Genomic DNA, 22,430 nt, shown 5'->3' with positions numbered 1-22,430 from the left:
CCCCTAAATTTTGCGCGTTCCCGTGAGGGTGGTGGTGTCCCAATTCCTCTTTTCACCTAGGGGTAGTGGAGAAAACGAGGGTAGTGGCTATGAATCTGTCCCTACAGATCGAGGGTTTTCAAATGCACCCTAGTTGAACTAGGACCAGAAAAATTTCCCAGAATGCTTTTCGTCGTCATTTGCGGACTGAATAAAAAAAAAAACATGGCGGACATTTCTTATTTTTTAGTGAATAAAATCAATATTTTGAGTTAGTTTCTGCATAAAAATGTGTTTTGATTACATTTCTAGCGAGAAATATATATTTTACTTTCATAATATTCACTCAGTGAATGTACATAATCACTCGTTTGCCCGTTGTTGCAAAGTCTTTTTCAAACCTCGCCAGAATAAAGGCTGATTTATGGTTCAACGTCACACCAACGCAGAGCCTACAGCGTAGGTTGCGCGGCGACGCACGCCGTACGCCGTACCCTACGCCGTACCCTACGCCGTACCCTACGCCGTACCCTACGCCGTACCCTATGCCGTACCCTACGCCGTAGGCTCTGTGTCGATTTAACGCGGAACCATAAATCAGCTCCCGAGCCGGCAGGCAGGCAGAAATCCCGAAAGTTTCGGAGCAAATTTCTTAACAGGCGTAGCTACAACTGTTAGATTTCATCTATTAAACCGACATTTATCTTCCTAAATGATTTATTTCAGCCAGCGGTAATTCTCCACAGAGCTGCAGGTTTCTCCCCGGGACGACGGCGCAGGTTGACCTGGCGATCACGTCTGTACTCCGGCTGCTGCTGCGCCCCGGACCGGCGGCTCTTATCATCTCCTAAAACATCGGATCAAATTTCTTAACAGCCGTTATTTGGATAAACTGAGCCCAGGTTGGGGATCTTAACGGTTACTTTTACGCCTGAAAAAATAAAAAGTGGCATATTAACAGCGCTACAGCTGAACTTAAAACAGCTTTTGGCTCTCAGCTTCCTGATTTTAGGGGTGGTGCTGAAAAGTAGGAGTAGTGGGAGTATTGGGACAGGCCCCTGGGAAGATTTCAAGTGCCCTAAAATCTGTGGCTTCTTTTTTTAGGGTTATTGGTAAAAAGTAGGGGGTGTATTGGGATTGGCCCCAAGTGATTCCTGGTGAACTGATATAAGCCCGCGGGAGCAGACGGCAGGAGGCGGAAGTGAGGAGAGACGCCACTTCCGGTGTCAGTCTCGGACAACTGCACCAAAATGGCGAAGATCGCCAAGACACACGAAGGTAAGTTATTCTTCAGAAAACGCAGTTAATGTCAATGTATCGAACTGCAGTTGGTTAGTTTGTATCGAGGAACACCAAGGTGTCGTGTGAAGCGTTGCCGGGCCGTATATTTGGTGTTAGTTGTCTGTTTTTAGGGCAGGAGGCCGTGACGACGCAACGCGGCTTCACATAATGGCGCTGGTGCTAACGCGCTAACGCTAACGCTGCAATCAGCGTGCAGGTTAATAAACAGCTGCACCCGCCACACTCATACAACTACACACTCATTTGCTGCATATCTTTTCATCATCTTGTTATATTTATGTTGAGTTGTTTTCTTTGGTTTTCCACCGTCCAGCTGTTATTCCCCGTTAAGCACCGTAACCGCACACGTAACACTGAATGTTTTGTAAACATGATCCCACATTATGTGCAGCTTCTCAGTAAGAGTCAACCAGGAGATGTTTGAGGTTTAAAACAGATTTCATTGATTCAATGTGGACTAACATGCCTGGCTGTTGGCGTAGTTTGCACCGGGAGCTGCTTCCCGGAACAAATCAGCACGGTTTATTAACTATTTAAACCGATGCCCTCAGGGTTTCAGTCCTTAAAAAGCTTCTTCAGACCAGCTCACACCGGATATTTAGCCAAAGGGCGTGTGTGTGTATCTATATAAAAAGATATATCAGTGTTTTATATAACCACGTGTATTATTGGGTCATGGATTCGCCGTGACAAACATATGCTTTACCGCAGGTTTTTGTCCTGTAAAAATGTATTCTTTCATTTATATTCAGTCTTAAAAATCAAAAACTTTTTTTTGTATAGTTTCAGTCCCTCCTTTCTTCTACAAACAACTCCCGAAGATAAATATAATAATAAATTACATCCGACAAAAGAAGAAGGGTCCTACTGAAGCAATCCCATGTGATGATATTGCCCCAACATACTTGAGTAGGACAGTTTTCTGTTGTCCCTCCAGATTTTAATAATAGGTCATTTCTAACCCATTTGCAGTCTCTGGGCTTGTATTTCTTATGTCATCCTCCTTAGAGGTTATTGTTGCTCTTCTAGCGTGCCACATTTTTTTTGTCTAATTATCTTAGTACCTTTTGATGTAGTTTTCACTACCTACAATAAAAATCAGAATGCCTTCAAATGTGTGTGTTCAGCGGATTGACCGGCAAATGAAGAACGTTAATTAAAGATGGTCCCTAGGTTTTATAGCCATGAATTTAGCCATTTAAATTATTATTATTATAATAAAATAGATGGTATTACCGGTATACTGGGGAGATGCTGGTGTGGCTTTTGGATTTCTCACTTTATAAGATAATCCTTTATTACTCCCTCAATGGGGAAACTCACAATCTTGTTGTGTTTACTTGTTTTTAGACATCGAGGCCCAGATCCTGGAGATCCAGGGGATGAAGGCCACCCTGGTTGAGGATGCCGGGCAGGGAGTGGGCCTAGATTCCACTGGCTTCTATGACCAGGAGATTTACGGAGGCAGTGACAGCCGTTTTGCTGGATATGTAACTTCTATTGCTGCCAACGAACAGGAGGAAGTAAGTATTTAATATACAAATGTTCTGTACTGCATCTCTCCCTCATTTGTCTTGTTTTGAGGAGCTTGAGTGCTCCCATGTACTTCTGTCCTGCATATGAGCTAGGATAATCTTGCCAGTTTTGGTGAGGTTTGACTAGACTCGCCTTTCTCTTTTCTTCCTCAGGATGAAGAAGAGGATTCAACAAGCTTGTTGGGACAGAAGAAGCCAGGATACCATGCACCAGTGGCAATACTAAACTCAATTCCTCAGTCAGATGAGCAGGTAAATATAGTTTTATTAAATGTGTTGCATATATTAATTTTCAGATAACATGTGCAAGAGTTTTGTAAATAATTAAATTTACATTCTGCTTTGTACTTTTTCCCCCCTCCCTTTAGTACGATCCATTTGCAGAGCATCGCCCACCGAAGATCGCAGATCGGGAGGATGAATACAAAGCTCGGCGCAGACACACGATCATTTCACCTGAGCGTCTCGACCCTTTTGCAGATGGTAAATTTCACTCATTTTTGTCTTCATCTTCCCCCCATTTTCTCCACCCCCCTCTTTTTTTTCTCCCCATCACAGTTCACTTTTGTGACACCTCATGACTGCAAATGGTTTCACGCTGGTAGTTTTTCTGTTCAACCCTTCGACTACAATGCAATAGCTTGCTTCCCAGACTCAATGCCTTCCCTGTGGTCAATCTTTTATGGTCAAAGTACAGTTTGTGTTTCGTTTTTTCAATGTTTTATAACTTTAATAAAGGCACTGTGGGCTCACTGTTTGTTTGGGGAAGTGGGATTGGGTGCAACAGTCCTGATTTGTCCAAAGGAAAGCTTTCCCCTTGGTTTGCGAAGGAAAACCATAATGGTTACCATCTGTTGAGTGGGAGAGGTGGTTAGGTACCCCCTAACAGACGTGGGTCGCAGATGGTTTGTGTGTGAGTCGAAGGGTTAATGATACGATGGATGGACATGTAGAATGTAAGGATGGATTTTAGTTAGAGTACAACTGACCTGCTGATGCACTGTGCGATTCCACACTGGGCACAGTTGCTGTAGACCCAGAGACAGGCAGAGGACAAATATGCTCAGAGGTATTACGGCTCTTTCACTGTAAAGGCACAGAAGAATTTAATCCATATGAAGTGCCCTAATAAAACCTTTAGCTGTGAATGGATATCATTTAGATTTCTTTTCTCAGTTTCTCTTATCTGGGCTCTAATTCTAAAAGTAATTGTACCAGACTTGGAACAAATTAGTTATAATTAAAATGACCGACTTGCTTGCACCCTGAGCACCTTCATTCCTAGGATTATTAAGTATCAACTTATTTATCTTTATTATTTAGTGTGCCTGAGAGCAGACCCTATAGGCCAGCTAGTTTATTTTTTATTTTTTTTTAGTTTAATATATTTACTGCTAATTCACTTCCCCTTATAATAAGCTTATATGACCTGAATATTTCAGGTTTGCTTTAGTTCATCTGAAGCCTGCATGTAGAGAGAGCTCTTTGTACGAAGTTGTTGTGTAAATATATTTTTATTTTACAACTCTCTCTGTAAAATAGAAATATGTTATCAAGAAAAAGTTGTGTACCACAATACCACAGGCACATACTAACTGTCCTTAATTTCTCTCCTACAGCAGTACTGCTTTGCCAGTCCTGTACTGCACTCTGTTAAGGGTGCAGCAACTCATCCTGTGTAGGTTATGGGGAACACAGTGCACTTGTCAGTTTGGTCAGGGTCCACTGGCTGCTTGTTTTGGGGGCTGTGAAGGGAATCAGCTGCTACAAACCTCAACCCCAAATAGCCCTTTACTTGGCCAATACAAATTCAACAAGATGAGAAAACAATTCTCGACCATTCACATATTAGATGTCTTCTCTTTTGCCCTGAAATGGAAGTCAAGATCTAATGAAACGATTAGTAGTGCAGGAGGAGTATATGTGGCTCTAGGATTTCAAAGTATACGTCTCTGCAGCCTTCAGTTATGATTATTTTCCACATTTTTTCAGAATGTAATCAAGTTCCCAAACTTTACCTGAGATTATTGACTTCATTTTTATCTGCTAGTATAAGTCATTGGGAATCTGCAGTCAAATTGATTTACTTTAGTTTTGTACTTATACCCCAAAGAAGATGGATTGTTCTTTGAGTGCCATAAATCATTGCAACACAGGTGGTATACTGTTGTGTGTGAGTTTAAACCCTTTTCCAAAGTGTTACTAATGGTAAAGAGCAATTTTCTAGGCTTCTTTTCTGCCGGTTGAAGTCTGACTGCAGAAGGACCCTTGGCACTGAAAGTGTACGTATTCTGAGGAGCACAGCCCAGGAGCCCTGCATCAGTGATGGCAATACTACTTAATCCACATAAAGAAAGCAACACAACTTCAGCTCTTCTTTCTATGTACATGCTTGTTTTTCTTAGAATGCTATGACTCTATGTAAGAAAAGAAATGCATATTTCTTTGTAATTCAGTAGGAGTTTTTGTTAAATAGCTGTTAAACAGCAGAAACATAAGTAAATCTGTTGGTAAAGAGTCAGGGTTAGCTGGCTGTGTTTGCTTGCTGTGTTTCTAACAATTGTGGGTTTGTACAACGTGTCCTGATGAGTTTCTTTTGTTCTTGTTCGTGCTCTTTCGCGCAGGGGGCAAAACGCCAGACCCCAAGCTGCAGTTCAGGACATACGTGGACGTCATGTTGGAGCAGAAAGTGTCCAAAGAGGAGGTAAGAAGCTAGATATGCATTTCCTAATGTTATCATAAATGTAGGTGGCCTGGAGAAGTACATGTCAGGTGTTCATTCTGTAAACAACCACTACTAACCCTAACCTTTTATGTCTTTCTGTTTGTAGAGAGAGATTCGTCAGCAGCTGGCTGAGAAGGCCAAATCAGGGGACCTCAAAGCTGTCAACGGGTCCGCTGCCGCCGTACCTGCTGCAAAGCGTAAACGTCGCTGGGACCAGACAGCTGACCAGACGCCGTCCAATTCTACACCCAAAAAGGTTTCCAGCTGGGACCAAGCTGACTCCAACGCCGAGGTGAGCTCCTCACAATCAACCTCTGACTGCTTGTCGGTGTCCCCAACAGCTTTTCTGAAGTTGTTACTGATTTAACTGATGTTCTTGGTTCCTTCAGACTCCAGGACACACACCTGCACACACACCTTCAAACAGCAGATGGGATGAAACCCCAGGTCGCCCTAAAGGCAGCGAGACACCGGGGGCCACTCCCAGCACCCGTATGTGGGACCCGACCCCCAGCCACACCCCTGCTGGTGCTGCCACCCCTGGCAGGGACACACCCGGCCACGCCACTCCTGGTCACGGAGGAGCCACAGGAAGTGTTCGAAAGAACCGCTGGGATGAAACCCCGAAGACGGATAGGGAGACACCGGGACACGGGAGCGGCTGGGCCGAAACCCCAAGAACAGACAGAGGAGACGAGTCTGTGGGTGAGACTCCCACCCCAGGAGCCAGTAAGAGGAAGTCTCGGTGGGATGAAACCCCTGCCAGTCAGATGGGATCCTCAACACCACTCCTGACTCCAGGAAAAACTCCACTGGGAACACCAGCTATGAACATGGCAACCCCGACACCTGGTTAGTATTCATCCGTCTTTTCTGGTTATTTCCTCTTGTCTAGAACATGGCTACTTGTAGCTTTTATCCTCAGTCATTATGTGCTTTATAGACTTAATCTGTTCAACTGGCCTTTTCCTCAGGGCACTTGATGAGCATGACTCCAGAGCAGCTGCAGGCATGGAGGTGGGAGAGAGAGATTGATGAGAGGAACCGGCCCCTTACAGACGAAGAGCTTGATGCCATGTTCCCAGAGGGATACAAGGTCTGTATTTTTTTGCGTGTTGTAAATTTCAAGCAACAGATCACTAATGCTTACTTTTCACAGAATGACTTCAATGTCTTCAGCCCTGTCTCATGCAAACGGTTTCACGTTATGATGTATTTAGTTTCAACAACCAACAAGATTGTTGTTTGTTGGTTTTAGATGTATAAATGAATTCGTTCCCCTCTGCAGGTTTTGCCTCCTCCAGCAGGCTACGTGCCGATCCGTACTCCAGCCCGTAAGCTGTCAGCTACTCCCACACCTATCGGAGGCATGACAGGCTTCCACATGCAGGTAGAGGACCGCACCACCAAACAGATGAACGACCAGCCCTCAGGAAACCTCCCCTTCCTCAAACCTGACGATATCCAGTACTTTGACAAACTTCTGGTGAGAGATTTTTCTCTGCTTCTGTACAAAAGCACAACTTAAGTAAGGCTGTCATCTTGTATGGGCTAAATCTGTGGGGTTTTTTTTTTATTAGGTTGAGGTGGACGAGTCCACCCTGAGCCCAGAGGAGCAGAAGGAAAGGAAGATCATGAAACTGCTGTTGAAGATTAAGAATGGAACACCACCCATGAGAAAGGTCGGTGTCTTGTTTTTTCCATGTCCTCCTTGAGCTCCTTGAATCCAGTATAATGCTGCTGCCAGGGAAGCTTGAGCAAATAAAAACGGTCCCAATTGCAAGCTCAGCACTGAGCCTGCGTGTGGCTACAGCGTGAATATTTACTCGCTGCAGAATCTCTGCTGTCAGCGGAGGTCAAAGTGAAGACATTCATACTCTGCTGAATGAGGCCTGACGGTTTGTGTCTGCTGGAGCAGCAGACACAAACCGTCAGGCCTCATTCAGATGATCAGTGATATAATATTCCCTCCGGTGATCCAAAACTTCTTTCGTGTGATGTAATCTGGAATAGGAAACGTCCTTTCCCTGTTTCAGAACACCATGGTAGCTAGCTTGTTGATCAATGTTAACTCAAGCTTGAACCCTCACTGGAGAGTCGCACTCTTTTATGCATTTTGACTTGTACTTTGAGCAAACAGTCCTGGAGTGAAGACGGTTGAGTTTGTTTTCTGTGATTTGATGAGAATATAACCATTATTACCCATCTCTCCTTTCTCAGGCCGCTCTGCGTCAGATCACCGACAAAGCTCGTGAATTTGGAGCAGGTCCCCTCTTTAATCAGATCTTGCCGTTGCTCATGTCACCCACCCTGGAAGACCAGGAGCGCCATCTGCTGGTTAAAGTCATTGACCGCATCCTCTATAAACTGGATGACCTGGTTCGGCCATACGTTCACAAGGTGGGATCGCTGGCAGAGACGTAAAATGTAATTTAACTGCGTTGTTTCTGAGAAGCTAACTTTGTGTTCCCTTCATGTCCAGATCCTTGTGGTGATTGAGCCGTTGCTCATTGATGAAGACTACTATGCCAGAGTTGAAGGCAGAGAGATCATTTCTAACTTGGCAAAGGTAACGCACCTTCTTCTTTTCAATCCAATAATGAAGTTGGCTGTTTTTGCGAACTATTCTCGCCTGTTCGACCAGTCCGTGGTCAGATCAGGGCTAGTCGTTCGCTAGATTGACACCCGCATGAGAGCATGCAGGCCTGACGTGCACCTCTGGCCTGTTCTCAATCTGCACCCGCTGGTTACAATCCAACGGAAATCCGTTTGTGTGTATCATTCAGAAAAAAAATAAAACTTCCTTTTTTCTTTTTTTTGTGGTGGGATTAATCTGTGTGATTTGTGCATGAACCATGCTGTTTGTTGCTTTTGGTCACTGGTCTAGTAAAAACATTTAAGCTGAGTAACACATTAATGTGAGTTAAAACAATTGTCACATATTAAACCTTCAATCTCATTGTTGTGCGTCCCAGGCTGCTGGTTTGGCAACCATGATCTCCACAATGCGACCTGACATCGACAACATGGATGAGTACGTCAGAAACACGACAGCCCGAGCCTTCGCAGTGGTGGCTTCGGCCCTCGGCATCCCTTCCCTCTTACCGTTTCTCAAAGCTGTGTGTAAAAGCAAGAAGTCATGGCAGGCTCGACATACTGGCATCAAGATCGTTCAGCAGATTGCCATCCTTATGGGCTGCGCCATCCTGCCTCACCTGCGCAGCTTGGTGGAGATTATTGAACACGGTGAGTCCGGCCTCATATATTCAGACGAACATTTAAGTTAACTTTTTATGCTGAACGTTTGTTCCAGTCAATACTTTAGAGAATGAACCTTGCTCACTTCATGACCTGTAACCAGCACCCGTTTGGTTTAGATCAAAGGTCCACAACTTCTTATACCCTGGAGCCCCCCGGTGCATATAAGAACATAAGCCTGAGCAGGGAGTAAAGGGGTTTAAATCAGACACGGCCTTCGGTACACCAAACCAACACAAACTTTATGGCAGTGTTTAGTCTGTCTGATAAGAGACCAATAAAAACACTAAAGCTGCGTTTCCACTCGCAGTTCAGGGTAAACCCGGCCCTCTATTGGGCTGACCGTCAGCCGCCGTGTCTCAGTTACACTGAAGCACCACACAACGGGACAAATGCAGCCAGCAGCATAAAAGAAGAATGCAAGAAAGAAGAAACATGCAAACAAAAGGATGCTGCTTAAACATACAGCACAATGGCAGCGATTGAGATTAAAAGAAAATCCCCCGGCGGACCTCTACATTGGCAAAATGTGCCACAAAGGGTCCTTCTGCCGTTTTTTTTTTTTTTCTTTTAATCTCCAGCTTCATCTTATGCTACTGGTCCAGTAGGTTAAGATGAGTTGTTTTCATGTAAATTTAATGTTCATGTGAATGTTCTGAACGTTATTTAGATATCCGTCTAGCAGAAACTCCCGGCCCTGGCAGGAGGTTCCACATCAAACATTTTTCACCCGGTAAAGGTTCCTGAAGGGCATTTTTGCACAGCCGCTCCTGGTAATGGAGACACTCCAAAAACTACCCAGAATTACCGCCAGTGGAAATGCAGCTGTGGGTGTAAAGTAAATACGGTGGAAAACCTAGCTCAGTTACTCAAGTTACTCAGTTAGTCTTCAAATTTAGTGTTTCAGTATCTCCAGATGACATTTATGAATAATGTAGTCACTGTTTGGCTGTGTTTTTAAACACGTGTTATAAATTTACCACCTGGTTTTTACATCAGACTTGCATCTGCTTTCATAAAACTTCCTTGCAGTGTCACTGTATTGTGTTGACAATTTTGCTCCGCAGTTTCATCTCTTTATTTATTTATATATATATATATATATATATATATATATATATATATATATATATACATACACACACACACACACACACATACATTTTTAATTTAAAAAAAAAAAGATCTTATTACTTAAACTAAGGTGAACTCTTGTATCAGGCCAATAATGTGACTTAAAACTGATGCTGCAGGTCTGGTGGATGAGCAGCAGAAGGTGAGGACCATCAGTGCCCTGGCTATTGCTGCCCTCGCTGAAGCCGCTACGCCCTACGGTATCGAGTCTTTCGACTCTGTGCTGAAGCCCCTGTGGAAGGGTATCAGGCAGCACAGAGGAAAGGTGAGTGTCATTTTGTAAAGTGGAAAAGGTTCTTTGCAAGATCAACACCCAGCGCTGAGTCTGTATGTGGCTGCAGTGTGAATATTTGCTTGCTAAAGTGTCTCCTTCAGGAGCTGCTGTTGTCAGTTGAGGTCCAGTGAAAGGCCGTTTAACTCTGCTGGCAGCTGCGGACAAAAACAAACAAATACCCATGGTTATTATCCACAAACTTCTGGGTCAAGTTGAACTTACAATTTCACTTGTTGTCACCAGGGTCTGGCTGCTTTCCTGAAGGCTATTGGTTATCTGATCCCACTGATGGATGCCGAGTATGCAAACTACTACACCAGAGAGGTGATGTTGATCCTCATCAGAGAGTTCCAGTCCCCCGATGAGGAGATGAAGAAGATTGTGCTGAAGGTAAGTAGCCATGAGTGACGTCTCCTGTAAACGCCATGCGGCTCATTCTCGCCTGATCAACCCCCGCGTGGTTGCTTCAGGGCTAGTAGTCCGCTAGATAAAAACCAACACGAGAATCATCAGAAAGTCAGCCTTGTCCTTTCTGTTCTCACCCTGCACCCGTTGGTCACATCCACAAACTGCTCTGAATACACATCTGAAGAAAAGAAACGCTTTACGAAAATGTGTTTTGTCTTTTTAGGTGGTGAAGCAGTGTTGCGGGACTGATGGTGTGGAAGCAAACTACATAAAGACAGAGATTCTTCCCCCCTTCTTCAAACACTTCTGGCAGCACAGGATGGCCCTGGACAGACGCAACTATAGACAGGTCAGCAAACATTTAAGTGTAAATAAGCTGTCAAATTTGGACTTTCTGAAGTCTAGGGTTTTCCGAAGATCTGAGAACTCAGGCTCTCAGTTATTACTGTATTTACCTGCTGCTAATAATGAGTGTGTTTTGGATAAATTAGTTTATTCAGGAGCCATAGCAAACATGGCCAATTGGGGGCACACTCATAGAATTTGATAGTCATGAGTGAGGCTCTGCCCTGCAGAGGTTTGCACCCACATCTAAAGTGTCTTTTATCGTGTGTTTTCAGCTGGTGGACACGACAGTGGAGTTGGCTAACAAAGTTGGAGCAGCTGAGATCATTTCTCGCATTGTGGATGACCTGAAAGACGAGGCTGAGCAGTACAGGAAGATGGTGATGGAGACCATCGAGAAAATCATGGGGAACCTGGGAGCCGCTGACATCGACCACAAGCTGGAGGAGCAGCTGATTGACGGTATCCTGTACGCCTTCCAGGAGCAGACCACAGAGGTGAGGGAGCGAGCTGTACTAAAGAGACCCGTAGTTAGAAATGTCCAGCGAAAGCAGTTAAATTCCTACCATCTCTCTGTCTGCAGGATTCAGTGATGCTGAATGGTTTCGGTACAGTCGTGAACGCCCTCGGAAAGCGCGTGAAGCCGTATTTGCCTCAGATCTGTGGTACGGTGCTGTGGCGTCTCAACAACAAGTCGGCCAAAGTTCGTCAGCAGGCGGCAGATCTGATCTCCCGCACGGCGGTGGTTATGAAGACCTGTCAGGAGGTAAGTTATGAAAACAATCGTCATCACAGATTTAAATGTGTTTCAAAGTCCACAATCTGATTCATGTTGTTGTCGTCGGGCTCTGCAGGAGAAGCTGATGGGTCACTTGGGTGTGGTGCTGTACGAGTACCTGGGAGAGGAGTACCCCGAGGTGTTGGGCAGCATCCTGGGGGCGCTGAAGGCCATCGTTAACGTCATCGGTACGTCACTGCACGGCCTCCCACGGCTCAGTCCTGTAGTCGCTGTTCATTGACGTCTCTCTTGCTGGTAGAAGTAGTAGAGGGTAATGACTGGTTTCATTACAGGAATGCACAAGATGACTCCACCAATCAAAGACCTGCTTCCCCGTTTGACTCCCATCCTGAAGAACAGACACGAGAAAGTCCAGGAGAACTGCATCGACCTGGTGGGCAGGATCGCCGACAGGTCAGTGGGATCTCAAGTTCACGGTTGTTCAGCTAGTAACGTTCAGTGTCTCATTCAAGCTGTTTTGTGTTTTTAGGGGTGCTGAATACGTGTCGGCCAGGGAGTGGATGAGGATTTGCTTTGAACTGCTGGAGCTGCTCAAGGCGCACAAAAAGGCCATCCGCAGAGCTACTGTCAACACATTTGGTTATATCGCCAAAGCTATTGGGTCAGTGTCAGACAAAAAAGGTTTAATGTGAAGTTGAACTAATCGGCGCCGCTCCATCAACTCAACCTTTTTGTCTTTTCTCGCCACAGCCCCCACGACGTCTTGGCCACTCTGCTCAACAACCTGAAGGTGCAAGAGCGTCAGAACCGAGTCTGCACAACTGTGGCCATCGCCATCGTGGCTGAGACCTGTTCACCTTTCACAGTGCTGCCGGCGCTCATGAACGAGTACAGGGTGCCTGAACTCAACGTGCAGAACGGCGTTCTTAAGTCGCTCTCTTTCCTGTTCGAGTACATCGGCGAGATGGGCAAGGACTACATCTATGCTGTCACCCCTCTGCTGGAAGATGCCCTCATGGACAGGTAGACGGCCTACCAAATACAATTGAATGTTGTTGTTTAAGTGGGTGAACAAGGGCCTTGATTGCTTCAGTTCCAGTGAGTTTTAAACGGTCCGGCAGTTGGGATAACAAGTTTGGATCCTTCCAATATTTCCTCTTTTTATAAATGTTCACACAGAGGACCAGTGTGATGTGTTATTAGTGCTTCATTGCTCCAGCACCAGATAAATGGGTCAGCTTGTCATGTCTTCATCAAACTGCAGAAGCCTGCTAATGACCTATTTAATTGACTCTGGTGTGTTGGAGCAGGAAAATGCCGCTCCACATTTGGTAGATCAGTGACGAGTTGGTTTGCTTCTCCAAAGACCAGTTTTTGTCTTGATTTCCAGACACGCATCATATCGCCTCTCTGTTTGGAAATTTAGCTGCAGATATCAGTCGCGTTGAAAACAATTACTAAGCTGCTTTCATGAACACTGACTGCTGACGTAAAACAGAAAGTGGAGGAAAAGAGGAATGATGAACTTGCTTGCTTTTGCTTCACACCACTTTGGTGTTAAAAGGTCTGTTTTTAATCGGTCTGGTACTTTGGTGCCGCCCTGGAACCAGTTTTGAGTCTGTGGGAACATGAGGAACTGGTTCAGGATGTGTATTTGGAACCACAGAATCTGTAGTTTTTCCAGGATCTGAACCGTTGAGGATGAAGATGTTATTTTACCAGGATGGGGATTGACACAAACTTAAGTATTTACATGAAGAAGAATGAAAAGCTGCTATTGGTCATAATGTTTACATGGATCCTGAACCTGACTTGTTTCTGTCTCGTCTCCCTGCAGGGACCTGGTCCACAGACAGACGGCCAGTGCCGTTGTCCAGCACATGTCTCTAGGCGTCTACGGTTTCGGCTGCGAGGACTCCCTCAACCACTTGCTGAACTACGTGTGGCCCAACGTGTTTGAGACGTCGCCTCACGTCATCCAAGCAGTTATGGGCGCCCTGGAGGGGCTGAGGGTCGCCCTGGGGCCCTGCCGCATGCTGCAGTACTGCTTACAGGTAAGAGCCGGGATCATGATGGGAACTCGCCTGAATAATAATAATTTATTATTAAGATGTTTCCAGTACTAAATACTTCTACCTCTTCAGGGTCTCTTCCACCCGGCCCGGAAGGTGAGGGACGTCTACTGGAAGATCTACAACTCCATCTACATCGGCTCCCAGGATGCTCTGATCGCTCACTACCCGCAGGTCTACAACGACGACAAGAACGTCTACGTCCGCTATGAGCTCGAGTACGTCCTGTAAATACACGTGGATCGTTCCCCCTTCCCCGACTGTCTCTATTATCGCCTGAAATTCAGTTTTTATTCGGCTTCTTTTGTTCAACGTGAAATTAGAACATGAAAGAAGGAACCTTGCAGAATCTGTATGTATTTTTTACTTTCTTCCTTTTGAGTGTTTGCTGTCAGAGGCGTTTGAGGTCAGGCGAGGGTTGGTTTGGAATGCAAAACTGTCACGTTTTAACTATCAGGTTCATTTTGTCAGTGTATTGATTATTGATAGACCACTGTATCGCATCCTTCATTTTCCACACCTGTTATTAGATCAATGCTTTATTTAACCAAATAAAACGTTTGTGTATAAAAGTCAATTTGCTTCTTTGTGTATCTTTTTTTTTGGGGGGGGGTCTCTATTCCATCTGTATGAGATTCCAGCCAGAGAGAAAGAGAGAGTGGCCCGCTTCTCACCTCTTTATATCGCTGAAGCGTAAAAATTAATTTGTAATAAAGGGAGAACCTCCTACACGCACACATGATCACTCAGAGCCTCGCGGCATAAACAACCCCCCCTCCACTCGGTTCAACTCTGTGCTGCACAGCCAGACTCTGTGACCCAGATTCCTCTGCAGACGCCTGATCTGACAGCATAATGCAGTCCGCTCTGTTTTTAATGGCATATTCTGACTATTTTCTCTTCGGAAAAGATTATTTTAAATCTCACGAATATCTCCCCCTGGTTAAAAAAAGCATAACGGGTTTCAGCAGCATCAACTCTTTTCAGCAAAGCATCAATCTTGATGTACATGCAAAAATAAAGGAGGCTTTTATCTTGAAGGTCCAGAAGTAAAAGGACATTGGAGAATTTACCTCAGTGTTGGAGTATTTTATACAGCAGCACTGTTGTAAAAGACCCAATGATCACGTGTGATGCAGATCACGTGTTACCACGGTGTGTGTGGGAGGGGCATGACAAATCCGGTCCACATTTTAATCATGTCAAATGAGTGTTGTGATAAAATAACCTGCTTCTGCTGATTTGATTACCTTTTTTTCTTCATTTTAAATTTGAGCTTCAGTATGTTTGTATGTTAGATAATGATTGTTAGCAACTCTGTGAATAGTATAACACAACAGCGTTTCAACTTCCCACTTCAAAGGTGATGAGAAGTTTGCAGATTTCTGTGAGGTCACAATTATGTACAGATTTGAAACGTTTCAGTTAGAAATGTTTAGACTGCCGTGGCTCCAAAAAGAGAGTAACCACGTTAAGTTAGTGATCACTTTGTACTCTCAAATATATCGAGCATGTAAAATGTTTGTTTAATATTAAAATGTGTTTTTTAAATCATGTCTGCATGTTCATATTATGCAACACCCGACAAAACAATGCCCAGATGTGCATAACTTCCAACAACGGAGATCAAACTCAAATCTTTTCATCGCCACCTAAATCAAAGTAGAATATATGAAAATGTGTTTTGTGAGTGAGGCTGTGAATAAAATGTTAAAAACATCCTGGACTCTTCATGTTGTCCTCCAGTCGGCACAGTAAGCATTTCCACCCGTTTCCTTCCTTTTATAACCTTTGGAATGCATCATGAAAACAGAAAAATACACAATGCCATCTGTGATGGTGCCACATGTGTGTCAGTTATTAAAGACACAAACCTACATCTGTTTGAGGTGGATGCCCCGTGTTATTTGAATTGATGTGAACAGTAATTGTAACGACAGAGCTTTAGTTTAATTTCTGATCATGAGGAACAGCCTATATTTAATAAAACAATACATACTTCAAAACCTTGTGCATCTACTACCTGCAAGGGAAGTGTAGCACCCTATAATGTAATTTCCTGAAAATGTAATAAAATTTGCACTTAACTCAATCGAAAATGTAATAAAACCCAATAATGTAATAACTAAAATATCCTGACGGATATTGTAATAAAATTTTTACCGATAATGTAATACCTTATTACATTATTGGGAATTTATTTTTTACATGTATTTATTACATGGTACTGAAAGTCTGCAATTTAACCCAATAGTCATTCTGGTGTTTCAAATCCAGTGTATATAACATTCTTAGATGTTATATACACTCTGGACTGAAAATGAACATAGCTTATATATTACATTATCTGTCAAGTATACATTATCAGTTTTGAAAAAAAAAGACCCACCTAAAAATGTAATAAATTCCCAATAATGTAATAAGGTATTACATTATCTGTAAAAATGTTATTACAATATCAGTCAGGATATTTTATTACATTATTGGTTGAGTTATTACATTATTGGATTTTATTACATTTTTGAATGAGTTAAGTGCACAATTTATTAAATTTTCAGGCGTTATTACATCTTCAGGAAATTATTACAATAGGGTGCTACAGGAAGCTGCACATGTAGGTCATGCACTGGACCGACATACTTCTATTGGAGCATTTAAACCGACCTGATTTTCTCACAACCTCCTGAATGCAGAGTTGAGAGCTGTGTGACAGGATTTTTAAAACTGCACCATCACTCCCACTCATGCATGTTTCATCCAGCCCAGAGGTGCAGATCCGATGTCAGGATTGGGGGGGACACCAACGTGATTTTAATTTTAAATTTTTTGCCAATATGCAACTCATACCATGCCATAAATTGGTAAAGGCTCGCCAAAAAATACTGCACAGGGAATCATATATTGTGCTTACCTTTCTTGTTTATTTGTCCTAAACAGCCAACAGTGTGTGTCACTGCTTACTTAACTGTTATATTCGTAAATCATAATTTTAAGGGTTTTTGGCATGTAGTGTCTACTCATCTCAAATTCTTCTCACCATCTTCCTTTTATCCTATGGGACAACTTTATGCACGATCAATTGATATATGGATGAAATATCGAGCCCTAAACAAGTTGTTTAAACTAACTGATCATGTTTTAACAAAGTTATGGTGGTAAACAGTTCTAAAAAAAAAAAAAAAGGACCCATTGCTAAGAGCACAATAAACACAGCACAAGTTGACCCAACATCAAATTTATTTACATAAATGTTAATGTTCGTTTTCATCTGTCATTTTCCAGGACTCCCTGGAAGAAGAGATCCTGTATCTTAATAGGCTAACTCTTCTTGTCCGTATAAATCTTCTTATCTGTACCTAGACAACTCATGAATAATACAACTTGACAATAAATTCATATTCATTCATTTATATAGTCATTCATTCAGAGAAGAGACAACAAAATCATGAAAATGATCAACAAAATGTACCCATGTTGCCCTTTTTATTATCAATCTGACCAGTAGACACAACCATTTTTTTTTAGAAATATATTTTTAATAAATATTCTACATATTCAACCTTTAAGTCTGAAAATACATTTGTTCAATTTTGAATAATTTAGGGTATTTTTATGGGGGGGGACAATTCATGTTTTTCCGAAATTGTCCCCCCCGTCCCCCCCGGGATCTGCACCCATGCATGTTTCATCCAGCAGCCTGTGTGTCAGTATTGATGGAGGCTGCGTGCTGAGGTTCCCCCAGACACGTGTAGTTCCCCCCTCGGCCGCGGGGCGGCGGCAGTGAGGGAGCTGCAGCTTGTTGTTGATGCTGAGGAAGCTTCGCCTCCACTCCTGCATCTGAAGAAGCAGCGGCCACTTCCTGTGTGAGGTCTGCGCCTTCAGCCGCTCCAGCTCGGCTGCTCCTCCGCCGGCTCCTGGCTCCGCACACCCGGGTGGAGGCGAAGCTTCCGTGGGCGGCGTGAGGCTCCGAGAGCCCGCAGTGCTGCGAGGATCCCGGCGGGAGCAGCAGCAGCAGCAGCAGCCGTGGATGCGGATCAGACCAGCGGGTCGAGCCTGTCCTCCTCCCCGCCTCCCGGCTGCTCCGAGCGGCCCGGCTCCGGCAGACGCCGCGGACAGAGCCAGAGGGACCGGGGCTGATGGCCTCCATCACCGCTATCACCTCCATCACCTCCACCAGCAGCTGCCCCTGTGCCCGCTAGTCGGCTCCAGGCTCGTCCAGCAGGGGGGAGCTCGGGTTAGTGGTGGCCGTGGATGGTGCCGAGGCTCCGGGCGAGTGGATGAGCAGCCTCGGAGATGGCTGTCCTCAAGCTGGCCGAGCAGGTAGGACCGCAGGCCCCCTCACACCTGTGCTGGAGGAGCTGGGGCTAAAGTAGTCTCCTCCACTATCTAGTCTGAGATGCACCGATTAAAGCATTATAAATGCAGCCCCACAGCCCCCATACCAATCTGCATGGAACTGGACTGAACGGATGCTGTTAATTAATATAATAATAATAATGTATTTTATTTTTAGTGCACTTTTCATTAAAAACAAATCTCAAAGCATTTTTTAAAGCATCAAAAATCTCATCACAGCTGTCAGACTTCCCGCTCATTTACTTTCCACCAGGTCACACTCTGCAACAAACAGAGAAAAGTGATAAAAACACGTCTTTAACTGCATATAAAGTGCTTAATTTATGTATTTTAAATGTTTTTAATGAAACAAAGATTAGGAGAGCAATGTTCGTAGTTGACTTAAAATATTTTGTCTTGACTTAAAATATTTTGTCCAAACTACGAAGTGCTAAGCTACCTATTAAGGCTAAAACAAAGTAAACAAAAAGAAATTCTAGACCATTATCTGACCATAGACTTTTTACCTTGCTCTTTGTTACTATAGAACAAAACATATTTTTCTAAGAAAGAATACATTTTATTTCTAGTGCACTTTTCATTAAAAACTAATCTCAAAGCATCAAAATCTCATCACAGCTGTCACACTTCCTGCTCATTTACTTTCCACCAGGTCACACTCCCCAACAAACAGAGAAGAGTGACAAAAAACACGTCTTTAACTGCATTTAAAGTGCTTAATTTATGTATTTTCATTTTTTTTATGAAATAAAGATTAGGAGAGCAATTTTTGTAGTTGATTTAAAATATTTTGTCCAAACTACAAAGTGGTAAGCTACCTATCAATGCTAAAACAAAGCAAAAAAAAAGAAAAAGAAATTCAAGACCATAGACTTTTGTTGTTGTTACTATAGAACAAAAAATATTTTTCTAAGAAAGAAAAAACAATACAATTGGTTTTACACAGTAGCATTGGTATCCCAGATGGGTGGTGCTTTGTGCCTTCTTCTTTCTAAGGTTTGGCGTAGGTGGCGCAAGAACAGCGAAGTTTGATTGGATTTTTATTTTTGTACATGTAAAAAACAACACTTCAAGAGAAGTTTGCTCTTCTTGAGGTGGGACGAACAAGAAGAAAGTTTCTTCTGGCCAGGACAGTTCACTCTTGATGAGAAAGTCAAGAGAAGTGGAAGTCCTCAGAGGACCTTCCTACCACAGGACACTTACTGGGACAGAAACAATACCCCAAAGACATGGTTCCAGTGGTAGAGATGGAGAACAACATGCTTGAAGCAGAGGAGGAGGGAGTTCCTCTTTTATTCACAATCACTGAGGAGATGAGAAGGAAAGAGTTGTGGTACAAGCCAGCTGATGCTGTCCACATGGCAGGGGATTATCTGTTTTCGATGGGCGATCTGCCAACCCTGGATAGTGAGAAGCAGAGGCACAGAGGTGAACGTCATGGTTGAAGATGGCGATGAGGAGTTCTTCCTCTATTGTCCTCTGATGTGTGTTCAAGACCACCTGCTTTCACCTTTGTCTGGCCTCGTCCGTATTCGTTGTTTAAGCCTGGTTTATTCTTCTCCATCAGCCTGATGCCATCGTTCATGTTTGAAGTGTGAAAGGTGCCAAGGATCTCACGATATGATACACACCATGATACTTGAGTCACGATACGATACAATAATGCGATATCCAAATTTTGAGATGTATTGCGTTATTATACATAGTTTGCTGAAAACTGTAAAAGGTATTATGCATCTTAAAATCATAGTTGCACGTACATCCAATTATAGTGATAATTCATGGGACAAACTCAGTCATAACAATGTAATTCAAATTATCCATGCCGTTTCATTGTAACTATACAAGCTAAAGTTAAAACATATTTGCATAGGTTTTTCAATGTATACAATAAAGTCGTACTGGGTTTAACAACCCGTTTGAAACATGATTTATTATTTGGGGAAAAATTTATTTTTTTGAGTATTGATATCGAATCGGCCGGCAAAGTATCGCAATATATTGCCATATCGATATTTTTACGCAGCTCTATTGGTGGGTATCGAGTTTTGGAAAGGTCTTTCGTGAAATCACGTGAAGCTGGTTGGTTACCTTTTGATTTTTTCATGAGAGAGGACATTGTAGTTGGAAACGACCAATTAGGAGCAGGAAATGCTTTTATTGCAATTGTTGCATCGTAAATGGGAGGAGGTGGTCTTTACGCCCTTGAACGAGTCTAACAGAGGGGATAAAGCGGACAAGCGAAGTGATGGAAATGATGCAGTAGAGCGAACCAATCACAACTCTTGGGGTCTGCACTGCGTTGACGTGGATCATTTCAGGGTCTTTTTTAGCAGAAGCATCTGCTACGGGTCAAACCCAACCAAGCAATCAGTCGCCTTGTTTTATTTTTAGCTCTGCCACCGCTTGTTTCGGATGTGCTTTTGGTTATGACACTTGAAATTAGGAAGCCTGAACAGATGAGAATGATTTAAAAAGAATTATCAATTAGAATCATATCTTAGCATAAGCTAAGTCTGCCAAGCTACGTGAGCAAGGTGCCGACCACCGAGTCTTAGTGTCTAGTGTTCCACGCTTAAATTCCTAACCATAATGAATGCACCGTCTGGATACTTGCAGTTTACTGAGCAATGACAGAATAGTGATCGCACGATGCTTAAGTGCACAATTTGGGTTATTTCCTAAGTTTGAGTGATGGATAAATAACCCCTTTTAACTTTAACTCTATAAGCAAGAATACATGAACCTGGCTCTTGTAGACCCAGACAGAACTGAATCATAATTACTTATTATATCAAACATCTGTAAAGGATATTCTCCTTGAATAATTAAATCTTTGTTTGGGTCTGAGGGTTGTAAGAATAAGTGATAACCTTTGCTTTCAGAGCAGTTTAGTTCTGAACATTTAGTGGTTTTATTATGTTCATATGATCAAGACCTTGAGCTGCATGGGTTTTTCTGTGGTAGAGACTGATCACAAAAAAGACCACCAGTCAGCCAATTTTAGATTTAGCATGAGGTTGTTAAAATGCTGTGCTAATTATAAATTAAATCCTGAATTTATAGAACTGGCCAACTTTACCCTCACGACTCTACTTGAGACATACTGAAGTCATGTGCCTGGTTGCTTCCTCGGTCTCTCATCTACTTCCCTATTCCCGCTTTGTTTTTAACGTATTCTGGACGCTGATACAAGTTCTGAAACAGAAAAACCAAAGCGTGAATGTCACGTGCAGTTTCGCTGCAACAAACATACATAATAATTCGTTATTGGTTGTCTCTTCCCGAGTCCGAGTGTCTCTACTTGACCACATGATGACACGCTTGACCTACGAGGTCGAGCGTAGAATTTCTAGGTCTTGTCGGTTGCTTATAGTGACACTGTTCTCGTTCATTCAAACCATGTATCAAGGGTCAAACAAGGCGAAAGTGACCCCACCCCACCTCTACAGTAAGTTTATCTTGAACAGCTGATGACAGAAGGTGGAGCTTTGCAAGGCAGCTGCTTCACAGACATCAAAAGACGTTGCTCCACTCTCATCTTCTCTGATCTTCCACATTTTTCTCCTGAACATTTCCAGTCCCCGGTGTCTTGATCACTAAAAACTGAGGCTGCACCAGCCGATATTTATCTCTGTGTGTTCTGGCCACCTGACAGCACCGCTGTCCCTAATGCAATGTGACACAACCAGAAATGGTGAATTATGAGGGGAAGTATGGGGGGGGTTGTTGAATAACACAGAGAACATGTTATTGTAATGATCCCCTTTTCCAGCATGTTGTTGGTATGTTTACATAAGAACCGTTTACCCACCAGAGTTGGTGATTGAAAAATGTTAAAAATGCACAATTCGCCGGCTCAAAACTCCTGGTCTGCTACTAAGGCTTCTGTCCCAAGGACACATACCTGACCAACGGCCTCACTACAAGGTCCGTTTCTCTACTGTGGAGCTTTCGACTGAAGATATGCTGCGGATTTTGTCAACTTTCAAGCTCATGTTCACATAACGACAGGAAACTCGCTGACGTGAGCCGGTGTCACAGAATCAGCGGAGGACTTCTGACGACAGCTTCGTTAGAAAAAGAGGTGCATTCATGTCAGTAGTGCCAGCTGAGTTTGTGGTATCTCCAGTATTACCCCTCAGCCGGATCAGTGGCACATTAACCATGACGACCCCATCATGCCTGTGGACCATCAGGACCCTGACGTGAAATAAAGGTGCATTAGCCCCACCTTGAACAGGTGATGTGAAAAGTCATGAAAATGTGTAAAGAAACAGATGTTTGAACACATTAATTGCTT

At 43.4% G+C, this 22,430-nt stretch overlaps 2 protein-coding genes across 4 annotated transcripts in view; both read left to right on the top strand.

Moving 5' to 3' along the window:
* Positions 1 to 1,173: 1,173 nt before the first annotated feature.
* On the top strand, positions 1,174 to 15,322 carry sf3b1 (splicing factor 3b, subunit 1). Of its 3 annotated transcripts, XM_061723182.1 has the most exons (24): positions 1,174 to 1,257; positions 2,632 to 2,804; positions 2,970 to 3,068; positions 3,185 to 3,299; positions 5,441 to 5,520; positions 5,648 to 5,833; positions 5,931 to 6,393; positions 6,516 to 6,637; positions 6,830 to 7,027; positions 7,122 to 7,223; positions 7,762 to 7,941; positions 8,024 to 8,110; positions 8,517 to 8,787; positions 10,053 to 10,198; positions 10,451 to 10,597; positions 10,839 to 10,964; positions 11,236 to 11,457; positions 11,544 to 11,726; positions 11,815 to 11,926; positions 12,032 to 12,152; positions 12,229 to 12,360; positions 12,450 to 12,722; positions 13,537 to 13,753; positions 13,844 to 15,322. In XM_061723182.1, the coding sequence occupies exons 1-24, from the start codon at positions 1,230 to 1,232 to the stop codon at positions 14,000 to 14,002; spliced, it is 3,942 nt and encodes a 1,313-aa protein (XP_061579166.1). In that variant the 5' UTR covers positions 1,174 to 1,229; the 3' UTR covers positions 14,003 to 15,322. The 3 variants fall into 3 exon arrangements, with proteins under 3 accessions (XP_061579166.1, XP_061579168.1, XP_061579167.1); XM_061723184.1 differs by lacking the exons at positions 1,174 to 1,257; positions 2,632 to 2,804; positions 2,970 to 3,068 and adding an exon at positions 5,044 to 5,098 and having other exon boundaries at positions 3,233 to 3,299; XM_061723183.1 differs by lacking the exons at positions 1,174 to 1,257; positions 2,632 to 2,804; positions 2,970 to 3,068; positions 3,185 to 3,299 and adding an exon at positions 3,318 to 5,098.
* A 2,297-nt stretch (positions 15,323 to 17,619) lies between these two features.
* The window catches only part of ankrd44 (ankyrin repeat domain 44), a 41,166-nt gene continuing 36,355 nt past the window's right edge, over positions 17,620 to 22,430 (top strand). Inside the window, exon 1 of the mRNA XM_061723181.1 lies at positions 17,620 to 18,091. Coding sequence (XP_061579165.1) covers positions 18,065 to 18,091 — 27 coding nt within the window. The 5' untranslated portion in view covers positions 17,620 to 18,064. The remainder of the gene's footprint in view (positions 18,092 to 22,430) is intronic.

The sequence above is a fragment of the Cololabis saira genome, chromosome 6, assembly GCF_033807715.1.
Source record: "Cololabis saira isolate AMF1-May2022 chromosome 6, fColSai1.1, whole genome shotgun sequence".
NCBI lineage: Eukaryota > Metazoa > Chordata > Actinopteri > Beloniformes > Belonidae > Cololabis > Cololabis saira.
The sequence above is the reverse complement of the archived record's forward strand: the minus strand, read 5'-3'. Positions and strand labels throughout refer to the sequence as shown.

Coding starts and splice junctions, on each gene's coding strand:
- sf3b1 (XM_061723182.1), top strand. CDS start 1,230: ATGGCGAAGATCGCCAAGACACACGAAG. Junction 1,258..2,631: donor GATCGCCAAGACACACGAAG/GTAAGTTATTCT, acceptor ACTTGTTTTTAG/ACATCGAGGCCCAGATCCTG. Junction 10,965..11,235: donor ACAGACGCAACTATAGACAG/GTCAGCAAACAT, acceptor GTGTGTTTTCAG/CTGGTGGACACGACAGTGGA.